Genomic DNA, 13,593 nt, shown 5'->3' on the forward strand with positions numbered 1-13,593 from the left:
TGTGAGATTTCTAAAGATAGCTACAGCACTCAACCCAAGGTTTAAGAATCTGAAGTGCCTTCCAAAATCTGAGGGGGATGAGGTGTGGAGCATTCTTTCAGAAGTCTTAAAAGAGCAACACTCCAATGTGGAAACTATAGAAACTGAACCACCAAAAAAGAAAATCAACCTTCTGCTGGTGGCATCTGACTCAGATAATGAAAATGAACGTGCGTCGGTCCATACTTCTTTGGATTGTTATCGAGCAAACCCATCATCAGCATGGACACAGTCCTCTGGAATGGTGGTTGAAGCATGAAAGGACATATGAATCGTTAGCACATCTGGCACGTAACTATCTTGCGACACTGGCTACAACATTGCCATTAGAATGCCTGTTCTCACTTTCAGGTGATATTGTAAACAAGAATCGGGCAGTGTTATCTCCTGCAAATGTAAACAAACTTGTTTGTCTGAGGGATAGGCTGAACAAGAAGTAGGATTGAGTGGACTTGCAGGTTCTAAAATTTTACATTATTTTATTTTTGAATGCAGTTTTTTTTGTACATAATTCTACATTTGTAACTTCAATTTTCATGATAAAGAGATTGCACTACATTACTTGTATGAGGTGAACTGAAAAATACTATTAGTTTTGTTTTTTACAGTGCAAATGTTTGTAATAAAAATAAATATAAAGTGAGCACTGTACACTTTGTATCCTGTGTTGTAACTGAAATCAATATATTTGAAAATGTAGAAAACATCCAAAATATTTAAATAAATGGTATTGTATTATTATTTAACAGTGCAATTAATCACACGATTCATCGCGATTAATTTTTTTAATTGCTTGACAGCCTTAGCCACAACATCATTATTTGATGTCTGGGACTACCTGGCAGATAAAGTATGCAGTGCAGGTAACTACATGGTTCATTAAATAACTATCCAGGGGATGGGGGCTTCCACCAGCACACCCCCCTCTTTTCCATTCAGGTCCCCCAGCCAACCCATTTCTGGGACCTTACCATCCCTGCCCCCTCAAATTCCTGCCTTACCATTCATAGGAGCCCCAAACCCCCCGCTCCCCTCTTATTTTACTCCTTTAACCACCTCCTCTTAAAATCATTTACCAAGCCATTTATCCTGTATCCCTTCCTTAGGGAGTACCTGCACTGGACATCCGCCCCACACTTACACAATGAGTTGCTACATCATAGCCTAACACCCTTCCCTACTCACCATCACAAAGCCCTTCTTGAACCCGCTGTGGGGAAGGTGAAAAAAACCCCTCTCCACCTAAGCCAATCTGGTGGTGAGGAAAAAATTCCTTCCCAGCACTCCTAGAAAGGAGCGGCTAGAGCAATGCCCATAGCAGGTCCTGACCAAACCAGGTATTTTGCCACCTCTAGGGGAGGGAGGGTGGGTGCTACTCCACCTCGTCTGAGGAAAAGGGGCTTACCCCACCAGGCTTGCCCCTTTTGAACTCCCCAGCCCTTCCGGTCCCTGGGGATGAGTCTGCATCAACATGCTGACCCACTCCCTCTTTTTGCAACAGCTTCTGAGCCTCGCTCCCCTCCTGGACGTAAAGCACTATTCCCCTTCCCCCAGCAAGCTGGACAACAGCCCCCACCCCCCACTTAAAGTTCAGTGCAGTAAAACAAATTTTGTCCATTGATTCCAGAGGAAAAAAACAGACAGCCGATTAATTATTATAGTTGAATACAGTTTTACTCACATCCGTGTTACAGGATCTATATCGTTTCCTTTCTCCAAGACAGTACTTTCCTCCACCAGAAGGTCTGAAAGAACATTTATTTATGTGTTGTATTAGTATATACATGACTTTATACTGTGTAGGATGTAAATAAATACAGTTATATATATACAATTTACAGTGGGATTTTCAAAAGTGCTTAAAGTTGGCCTAACTCTTCTCCCACCAAAATCAATGAGAATTTGACCATTGAGTTCAATGGGAGCAGAAATAGAGCACTGTAGAGCACTTTTTGAAAATCCTAACTTTATATAATATTTATGTAGTTTGCATAGATCCACAAACTATAGAATTAAACTATATACAATAAAATGGCAATTAAAATATATTCCTTCTGTTTATCCATGCTGGCCTTTCAAAATTATAATGAATAATGTGCAAACATTATGTATTAATTTCACATATTAAATCTGTAGATATAACAAAATATAGAAAGATTATTTGTCATATTATGAGGTCAGTAGCTAAGGCTGCATTCTTTATAGAGCAGTTATCTTATTCTGATCTAAATTACACAGTTGTGAATCTGGAGTAACTCCACTGAAGCCACAGTGTCATTCCAGATTTACATTAGTGTGACTGAACCGAAATTGGCCCTCAAAGTGCCCAATGTCATCAAGACCCTATCCATCTCTCTCTGAAGTCCAAGGAAAGGCTACGTAGACTTCCGTGAGAGTTTAGTCAGGCACCACATGACTGGCTGCTGATAATTAAGTAAAAACCAGGTAAGAAAAAAGTCTTAGTGTTCTATTTTATTTTAAAATTAATTAAATATCTATAAGTAACTAGAAAATTTATTTAACAAATTTTCATTTCATAGGTATTTTATATCACACTTAATCAAATAACATTATTCTAAAATCATATCTTTATGTCACCTGATGTATTGAGGAGAATTCAGTCTTATGAGAGCAGTGTTGGGGAAGGAAATGGACACCACCAGGCATGAAGAGAAAAAAAGTAGGGCTGAAGAGAAGTGTCCCAGGCTACAGGTAACTGTAGCCAGGATGAGGTGTAATAAACCTGAAAAGAGCAAGCAGTAGTAGAAAAAGCAAGGGGGGGCCTAGTCAGAAAAAGAGCAACAGTAGGGGCAAAGAGAAGCTCCTGACTTAAAATGAGAAGTGGTGGCGAGAGAAAGAAGAGTGCCTGCCTGATAGACCTTCTCTGGAACGTGGATTAGGATACAGAGAAGCAGACAGAGGTGACAGGAGCACCAGGGAAGGACAAAACTGTAAATAATAGGAGCAGTGGGCAAGAAGACAGCTGGCTTGGTCGACAGATAGTAGTGGTGGGGAGAGGAGTAGCCAAACCATATAAAGAGTCAATGGGGAGTGGCAGCTCAGGAAAACAATTAGTATCAGATGTGATATGAGAAAAATTTATTACATGGGCAGTAATTTTTATTCACTGTGATTTGTATGTAACTCTTTGTATTCCTAACCCTTAAAATATTTTGTGTTGCTTTTTAATACTTAAATAGCAATCGTTATTTTACATACAATATGAACAACATAGACATAATATTTTAAGAAGACAGAATTATATCTAAGGCATAGATAAATTAATTTTGCATAAATAGGTTTGTGGAGGAAGTTTTTCTGGTTAATGCTAAATATAAAGCCTGACTTTCTTTATAGTACATGTATAATGCATACATTTAAAGAATGTGAAACAATGCTTAGCAAACTTCTCCTGCATAGCTGTTTCTGTCTGCTCTTTTTAAGACAAGTGTTGGCACACTAGTGAAACATTTTTACAGATAATATGTGAAACCACAATTTTGAATAATTTCCAAATGTATCTTTTTGTTGGCTCCGGCTTACTTTAGCTACTTACGCTGGACTGTCACAGTGTCTTATGGATGAGGAGACTCCTCCCCCGCAGGTCCTGCTGCACTCTCCCCATATTGACCACGGACCCCAACCCCCATCTATGCTCTGGGGCCAAGTGCCAAAAGGTACGCACTCTCCCTGATAACACCACTGAAAGATTTTACAGAAAACACAGAATTAGCTTTCAGGCTGATAGAGTTATCAGGACAGAAAAATATAAGGGTCAGACAATGACCAATTATAGGCATTAGCATTCCCTGTATAGATAACAGACTGATATTTTACTTTTTCTAGCCATGTTTAGACATTGGTGAGGGCTCATGTGATTTGTTAATTATCTTTAGCTAAATCCTGTATTATAAATCCTTAACATACACCAGGAGCTTAAGTTTAAAGACTAACTTTCTTTTTTTCTATTCACAACCCTACTTAGAATTTCTCATTAAAGAGGACTGGTGTCTTTTCAATTCTTTTAGAATTTAGACATTAAGATCTGTTTCTAAGACTGCTTAAGTAAAAACACTCCACTTACTATTCAACTAATAGTTTGATAACACAATATGGAAAGTTCCCCATTAAGGAATTTTTATGATGATATTTTCTTTTATTAAAAAAAGTCTGGGTGAAGTTACAATGGAAAAGGAATTTGTTGCAGTATTTCAGTACACTAACACTGCAGACATAATAAAAGCAATGCCAAGACACCAGGGATGGGGTATAGAAAATCATTATACGTGCCAGCTACTATTTGTTCAGAGACTGAATTAACATGTCTACTGAAATATTTTTCAGACAATAGCTAAGCATCTGCAATATGTGTTACATACTCTGAACATACATACTGTCAGTATGAAGCCAGGAACCCGTTATAAAATGATGCAGATTATAATAACTTTATCATCTCATAAATCTGGTATGACAAATCTTATTTATGTAATATGAGGTCAAATCCTGCACTCCTTATTTAGGACCAAATTCTGCTTTCTATACTTGGTGAAAATCCAGGGTATCTCTACTTAAGATGAACATAGTTACTCTGGATTTTCAGCAATGTAACTGAAAGCAGAATATAGCCTGAAGTTATTCAGGCAAAACTCCAATTTTTAACAGGTGTTTTATATGAGTAAGGATGTGGCTTTCGGTAAACTGAAACACTCTCTCTCCAATTAATGCAGGTAGGGAGGGCAATCAGAAAATTATATTCTTTAACAAGAAGTCCATTCTAAATTGTCAAATGTGCTTTGATATAAAAGGTGCTATATGCATAATCATAATGAAGGAACATTGAAAAAACATGGCAATATCAATAATGAAATGACTGTAATTTACCTTCAACAAGTGCATTCATGTACAGAAGTATTTATATATACCCACACACACACATTAGAGTTTAGCATCAACATAAATAAATGAGACCTTTAGCCTTCTTATTTTGCTAGCCATACACATACCAGTCACTTTTTCATAACATTTTTCTAAACTATAGGGATTTTTGTAGCTGTCTACCTTTAATATAGCTTCTTTTTAAGTAGGGCTGCTGTAGGGCATCACAGTTCTGTTTACAAAACCTCATGCTCCACCAGCTAGAGAAACAAAAAAGGGCATTCTTATGTGCCCATTCAAAACATCTGAGGAAGAATATTTTAAATCCTAGTTCAAAATACCGTCTTTCTCTAAAAGAAACACAGCTGACATAAGCAAATATAGTCAGTTTTAATGGACTTTTTCCATTAGGGCAGTAGGGTTTGCCCTGTGGAAGGTGCCTGTGGTTCTAACAAAACCCACTGATTGGAGATTATGCAGATATTCATGGATCTGTCTGAGGCAAGGTTCTCCATATGGAGTTTCTTTCCCTAAATCCAGGCAATTAGTGGCTGGATTATGCCTTGAAGCATGAGTGTCTATATTTTCCTTTCTAATGTAACTATGGATTCTCTTATTATTCATATAAATGTCTAATTCTTTATTGAATCCTGTTAAACTCTTCTCCTTAATAGTTTGAGGAAATGCTTTCCACAGATTAGGTTATGCACTGGTGGGTAAAGAAGTATTTCAGTAAGTTACATTTGAAGAATTTTATTTTTTTTTAATAACACAGATATTTATAGTAAAAAAGTAAGTGATAATGATTCCATCCATTAAAGGCAAGCATCCATTTTATAAGCCTATTAAAAGTGCTTGGAAATTCAAATACTATGTTGATGAGGGTCATATAAGTACCTGCACAGAGACAGATACAATATTTAATATATAATTCCTGGAAAAAAACTACTTTAAAAAAGAGTTAAAATTGAGACTTTATGTCAGTAATTTAGGGTAAAATATATTATAAGAATGTTGTAATTATCCCAAAACCAAGCATTGCAAATACAGGAAATTCAGAGTTAAAGTTAAACTTAAAGGAAATCTAAACAAGTTTAAAGCATGGAATTGTGCAGTTAGGACATTCAAACAATCTTAACCCTACCCTGTTGTGACACCACTCAATAGCTATAATTGACTATAATGAAGGCATTTTAATATTTGTGGTTACTGATTAAACTGATTTTTAAAGACATATTACAGTTTCTTTTTATTTTCCCTTCTGCTTTCACTGCAGAGCAAAGTTAAAGTTGCTTGGAAGCACTAATTGCATGTTTCCATACCCTTAGCATACATGAATTTCTTTTCAATTTAATCTTAATGTGAATTTTCTTGGTTTATAACACTTTGTTTTGAGATAGTCACAATAGCTTTGTAATGTATTCTACCCTACAATACTAATATGTATTATCAATCTTCACTCCATTTTAATATAATTTTTGTCAGGAAATGTCCTTGTTTTTTTAATTAAAAAATTAATACAAAAACAAAAAACTGAAAGAGACTATTACCATGTGGCATTTCTAATAATCTGAAGATACAAAGTAAAAATCTTAAATCTATTTTTTAATTTTAACTTTTCTGGACAGATTTACTGGTGTGCTCTGGCTACTTTATACCATTCTAGAGCACCACAAAAGAGCCAAACTGTGTTTTCTGCTGCCTGGTTTTTCTAGAGCAGTACAAAACAGACAGGGTGTACACCACACTTCCCACTCCGCCCCTTGTCCTCCAAATTTCCACTGCTTCTTGCACTTCCCTATATCCTGCTACACATATACCCCGAAATCCCCCTCCTACCTCTGCTCTCTGTTAGGTAAAAACGTTCAATAGGTTACATTTGAAAAGAAATATTTAGGATGCAGTCTCATTTTTGCTGTTATTGTTTTAAACTGAAAGTTCATCCTTCAGCAGAGGTTTGTAAATACAATCTCTTTCAAAGAAATAAAGAAGTCCTCTTTCAAAAGGCCCACCACTAAGGAGCAGGTGAATGGACAAAATGGTCATATTTGCTAAAAGCAGGTCATAGCCTTAGTCCCATTGAGAAAACCAGGAAATAGCAGCTATTTTGAAAAAGGGCAGTTCTTTATAGAAGTCTCTGTGATAGAATTATTATTTTTCCCTGCTGTAGCAGTAATTTTCAGTAATGAGAAAAAATGGGACTAAATGTCCATTAATCAGAAAAAAACTCACAATGCTTTCAATATAGCCTAGGCTCAAGATTTCAGCGAGTTTAATTATAGGGGAAGTTTGAACAATTTGTGTTATTCTGTTATAAAGATCATTAAAGACAAAATAAAGTGTGATGCCAGGTGTTACATTTGAGGAGAATATGCTTATTTTTCATACAAAGAGGTTGAATTTACTTTAAGGGCAATATTTATCTCACCTTAGCTATGGTGCTGCAACTGGAGCTTCCATAATATGTTGTTATGGTATGTAGTTCAAAATCCAACAATAAGCTTTCCACTGACACTGTTCTTTGTGTATAGGATATTTACACTTTGCATGCAACAATCTCTTCTTTAAAACCTAAGCAACTCATAGTGTTCATTTAGAATTTTACAACTGAAATTTGCTGTGAGAACCTTGGCTGTGCACCCTATACTATCAATTATATCTATTTCCAAGAAATAACCTATTGACTTAGGAGCTCAATTTGACTTTCATTATCACAATCAGTAAAATGTGTCAGTAGGCTAAGGAAAGCAAAATAATGGGAAAAATCTGTGGATACAATATAATCAAAGAGATTTCTGAAATCAAGATGTCGCTGGGGGCATGATTTAAAAGCAGTTTAAATCAGTAGTGATACCAATCTCTACATAAATACCCCCCCAAACCGATGCTGAACAAAGTGTCTACAAATAAATCACTTCAACAATTACCTTATCTTCATCTGAAAATGGGTACATTGCCTACTGTACCTTTTGTTTGTCTGTAATTTTGCCATGGTCTGCAATTCATCACCTATTTCAGATCTGAAGCAGATTGTGAGGACTTTGGTAAACTGACTAAAACAAGTCCAGGTTGATGGCTTAAGAAAAAGTTAATGCTTTTTGAGTTGCTTTAAATGTAATGACAAAAATGTGCAATATTATTTATAAAAGTTTGCATTATTTATTCTTTTACTTGCAGCCTGTATGTTATGACTTTTTTAAAACTGCTGGTGACTTACCTAACAGACAAAGTTTGAACAATACTGTATCAATTTTCTAAAGATAACTTAGCTAATAAAATAATTGATAGCAATCTATAATCCATTTTCCAAGCAAAACAAATGTATAAATTTATGAAGAAGAGAATAATCTTAACAATTTTATAATAGAGTACTTTTTATATATGTAATATTATGCAGAAGCAGCATCAGAAGACCTGCAATGTATGACAGAAGGACAAACAATAATATCTCAGGCTCCTACGTCAGCCAAATCTGGCTGGGTTTTCACCAGGAAAGCAAAAGGCATTGTTTTGGCCCAGGGTAACACCTTGCCAAATTTCAGGTCCCTGCACCAAAGCATAAAAGTACTAGAGCTTCTCAACAAAACAGTTATAAGAATCTTTACATTGGTAAAACAATGTATTATTCCATAATGTCTTTGTCAGAAATAGCTGTTTAAACTTTCAAAAATATCTTCAGCCTCAGGGAGAACTTGCATAGAAAATTTCAGCCCAAATGGGGTAAAGTTTGGCAAGCTTACAAGCAACTGAAAGCAGGGCCTTGTAATAAAAAATGTTAGGAAATCTGAATTACAGATATTGCTGCCAGCTCTGCAGATATGCCTTTACTACACACATTTGCACTCTGGACCAAATTCTACTCTCATTTACACCATTGTAAATCTGGAGTAACTTCATTGACTTAACACATTTACTCAGAATTTATGCCAATTAAATTGAAAGCAGAAATTGGTTTTCTCAATATGTTTTAAGTACAGTTAAGCTTTTTGGGATAGGTATTGTCATTTATAATATGATTGGTCTGTGCCTAGCACAGTGGGGACCTATTCAGTTGTGGCCTTTAGGCACAACTTCAATATATGTGTTAATAATAATAATAGGTGTTACAGAAATGTAAGCTATTATATTCTCCTTAGTGTGTGGTGAACTGAACCTCGTATTTGGAAAGAATTTGTGCTTTATGGCTTTTTGCTATCAGGAACTACTAATTTACAGGATACTTTGAAGTTCCAATTTAAAGATAAGCTTCTTTACTGTTTAGTGGAATGAATAATTTTACATTTGTAAAAAATATACATGTTCCCATGACTGCTACTAAAATCCAATGATGGAATAAGTGTCTGATGACTGGACATGATATTTTGTAGAGAAGAGAATGATTGTAATCTCTGGCAAATGGACACTAACAGTGTTTTAGAGCATTTTTCCTTCTTCACTGTGGTCTCATGGGTTTAAAGATATAAATAGAGGTAAATTGCTTCTTGTCATTGGCTAGGGTGGATGCTTCCAAAATAAACCTAGACTGCTGATTAGAATAAGAATCCTATCATTTTCTATTACTCCTTTTTTGGTAGAATGTGAAGGTCTCCATATTTTTATTAGCTAACTGTAAATTCTATTTTTATGACCCCAACAATGAAATTATTTAACATGATTTACCAATACTTCCAAACTCAGCACACATTGAATGAAGTCATCAGCAAGGATTAATAAACTATGACAGCTCCCCAAAAGTTTTCATTCTCTTTATTTAAACATCAGATTGTAAGTCAAAATGTAGTGTAATCTTTTTGCAACTAGCCCAGCTGACATGGCAGGAGTTAGAACTGAGGAGAGATGACAGTGGTCATTGTTAGCCTAAATCCAGTCTGGAACAGTAAATTTTAGACACTGATCTACAAATGTAGCTTTGACAAATACACTAATTCCCAGAGAGTTATCAGAATGGTTTTATACAATTATTCTTGTCAGTTTGAACAAACCTGTGTAAAGTGCATTGTATATTACCTTGCAAATGGATGTATGAAACTCAAGTTATTTCAGGTCTGTTTCTCTCTGTATTCAGTAAATTGATTTATTTTAAAATATTTCTATTTCCACTTTCTGCTTATGGTTCTGAATGGACTACACATTTTCAGCCATAAAATTTTCCATGGAAAAAAATTAACAGAGCTCTTTACTAACCACACAAAATGTTAGATTTTTTATTAAAAATATCCATGTGCAGACAGACAGACAGACACACACACACACACACACACACACACAGCCTTTGTAGATCTGAGATAGAAAAGAATAAATCTCTGTGTATCCCCATTGAAACAATTACTTTCTGCAGATATCACCGTTAACACTTATCATCTGAAAGTTTATCAGCTCTTATGGAAAAGTCCTTTAAAACTGAGTAGTTATGAAAACAACAGGGTTTTACAGAAATAACTCTAAAAGCCAAAACAGCTGTCAGTGGTAAATGGGGGACCATAAAGAAGCCTTTTACTATGACAGCTTTTTTCTACATGCCTGAGTGTTTTGGCTTATTGCTGGAAAAATAAAGTTTTTTTTTATCTTCAAACAAAATAAAAACTTTCAGTCTCCAGATATATGTCATGGCTCATTCATGAAAACATGGTGAGCCCAGAGTTAAAATAATCCATTATGGAAGAGTACTATATAATTTAATAAAGATTAAATCAATTGGGGTTTTATGGAAATTTATTTGTAAACCTATAGAATTTGATACAGGATAATACCCTTTCTACATATTTTTCAAGCCAACCTATAAAATTCTAGAACAAGGATAAAATTCTTATTAAATTATAGATACTGGTGTAAAAAAAAGGTATTTTCTATCAAATTATTTAGGACTTTTCCACTAGGGAGGAGTTCATTATGCAAATACATTCTGAATTAGTGCATGTCATCTAAGCATCAAAGAGTAAGCACTTTCAGTTTTTCATTTTTGCAGTGTTTATACTTCTAAAACAATAAATCATTTGAACTCACCCCTTTCTCAATGCTCCCTGTCTGGCAAAGAGTACCCTCAGCTGCTGGAATGCTGTTAGTAACACAGCGGTTACTTTTGCTGAGGCACCAGAGCTCTCTACACACTTCCTAGGAAAGAAGGCAGAAGCAAGTTGATCAGAATAACAATCTAAAATTATTTCCAGTCCTCCTACAAAAGTGTGTATGCGCACACACACATGGTTTGTTTTGAATAGAGATAATAAGAATGGGTAGAATTTTTATATATGTATTTTAAAAGAGTTTGGAAACTATTTTGGAGCATTTTCAAAGCCACTATACTTTGCCTAGAATATTCTGCCAACAAAATCTGGCAGTATCAACAGTAGATTACAAAAATGTGTCTTCCATGTTTCCATGGAAGTGATGTTCTGTCATAAGCAGAACCTGCTGCTTAATGCTAATACTGTATTTGATGTCTTTTTAAAAGAAGTCCTACTGTCTGCTGATGTATCCCCATTAGCTTACCTATCCACCCCAAATATCCACTTGTAGAATGATAACTTTACTTCTGAAATATAAAAAAGCAATATTGTATTTTATTCCCATTATTTTAAACCATGCAGGTTCTGAGCTCAGGCTACTGTTAACTAAAATGATGTATGTAAATTTTGTAATAATTGAATAATATACTAAATTAAAGATTTCTTTTAGACTTCCCAAATTAATAAATGAGATTTTCATAGATAATTTATATCATCATGCCCCAAACTATTGATGGTATCAAATAAATCAATATAGTTTTTCTTCTAAAATACTTTATCTTTGACTTTTGCACTTGAAATTCTATGCATTTTAATTAGCCCAGATTTGTGGACCATCTGGGTACGCTGCAAAAGCCATCCATTTATATGGCTTCTGAGAAAGGTTGAAGGCTTGGGGTTTCGGGGCTTTGGGGCCTGACCCAAACACCTCTGAAGTCTTTAGGAGTCTTTCTTTTCACTTCAATGGCTTTTGGATCATGTTCTTTATGTGTAGTGGAATGGGGCATATTTTGCTTTTGTATTTATTGATTTGTATAGTAATTTTTGTGTTACACTGGGAGGTGATATCTTTATGTGGATGGGAATCTAATTATTGTCGGGGTGTCTAGACTTTATTTATAGGTGGGGCTTTTTATTGTTAAACCCAAAGAAATAAAAATTTTAAATTTAAAATGCAAAGATAAATAATCAGAGAGATGTTTTTAATGATCCAATGCAATTTTTATTTCTATTATAACTCTTTTAATGGTGGTTTAACATAATATCCTAATAGTATTTTATATGCAGACAAACACATATACGAAGAATTAAAGGAAAAGGCAATGCCAATAAGTCAAAGATATCAGTCAGCTCTCCCCTCAAAATTCACTGTTTCGCTGAAGAAATGACTATCAGGCCTCATTATGTTCCCTCTTTTAGAAAAGTTTAGATTTAAAAGAAGTGAAAATTTCCATTCTGAAGCACTTTTATCTTACCTTTCACATTTTATAATGATATTTTTACAAATACAGTGTACTTTTATAATTAGGTTCTCTGTCTTCCACTTCTAGATTAAGGCTGCATCTTATATGCACCTGGCTTGTAAAAACTATTAAACTTTGCTGCAAGATTCAGTTTTCTTCCATTATTCTACATACTGAAATATTACTGTACATATTTATTTATTGGTAGCTATAGTAATGATCCTGTACTATACGCTTCCACTGAATATTAGTAACTTAGAATCCAATCTTGCAGGCCACCCTGTATGCAAAACTTCCACTGAAGTAATTAAAATTAGTGAGAGATGTGCACAGAGAATGTTTGCAGGATTGGGCCCCTGGTGTTCTTAGCTTCAATGTTGGTACAAATATGGAATATTAAAGGAACGATTTTCTAAAATACATTGCAATAGAATGGACCTAGCTGGCTGGGGAATAAGTACTGAGGGTATCAGGGCTTTGTTACTTTCTAGAGCTTCTGTCCCATTTTTAACTATATGGTCTGCACCCTGTGTGCACCCAGTTTAATTTTAAAACAGTTGAAAGTTCAATTTTCTGTTGACCTTTAGAGCTCTATTGAAGTTGATGCGATTACTCAGAAAATCTGATTATTTCAGTGACTCCTTTTAGGAAAGATGTTGCCATGTGCAAAAGCAATCCAGGATTTTTTATGATGACTGATGGGAAAACTGCCTTCATTTTCAAATTTAGGATTTTCCCCCCACTGAAGTATTGAAAACACTTATTTGGATAATCTCATATTGAGAAAGACTCCTGCCTTTGCAGCACCTGGACTGCTCATGTGGCAACAGTCTCATATATAAAGAACACATTGTCAGATGCTTATATTGCTTAAAAGATCATGAAGCGGAGGGAAAGCAAAGAAGACAAGCCAAAAAAGTAACACCTTGAAAAATCTATTTCATGGATTTATTAATTTTACTTTGATTAAACTCTGTTTCAAAATTCATATCAAACCATAAACATATGCCTTTAACCAGGACTCCTGACTCCAATCCATTTTAGAAAGGATTCCAAATGGAACATCTGAAATTTTTTTGTTTCAGCTTTCAGATAAGGTATGGGGATCTCATGTCCCATTTCATTATCTTTTGGCTCATGTGCCAAAACATGTGGCTTAGACACCTTTTTATATTGATGCAAATGTCAAAGAGATCTCACCTCATTTGTGA

At 35.0% G+C, this 13,593-nt stretch overlaps 1 protein-coding gene across 6 annotated transcripts in view; it reads right to left on the reverse strand.

The window, feature by feature from the left end:
• Positions 1-13,593, reverse strand: part of ADAMTS6 (ADAM metallopeptidase with thrombospondin type 1 motif 6) — a 328,488-nt gene that overhangs the window by 126,764 nt on the left and 188,131 nt on the right. For 5 of the 6 annotated variants that reach the window (XR_012158888.1, XM_073344058.2, XM_073344059.2 and 2 more), the window contains 3 exons: positions 10,918-11,025; positions 3,596-3,741; positions 1,721-1,784 (listed from right to left, as the gene is read on the reverse strand). Coding sequence is in view for 5 of the 6 variants with exons in the window: in XM_073344058.2 (XP_073200159.1) it covers positions 1,721-1,784; positions 3,596-3,741; positions 10,918-11,025 (318 nt within the window). In the remaining variant the exon portion in view is untranslated. The remainder of the gene's footprint in view (positions 1-1,720; positions 1,785-3,595; positions 3,742-10,917; positions 11,026-13,593) is intronic. The other variant, XM_073344061.2, reaches the window with a different exon arrangement.

The sequence above is a fragment of the Lepidochelys kempii genome, chromosome 5 (genome assembly GCF_965140285.1).
Source record: "Lepidochelys kempii isolate rLepKem1 chromosome 5, rLepKem1.hap1, whole genome shotgun sequence".
NCBI classification, from domain to species: Eukaryota; Metazoa; Chordata; order Testudines; family Cheloniidae; genus Lepidochelys; species Lepidochelys kempii.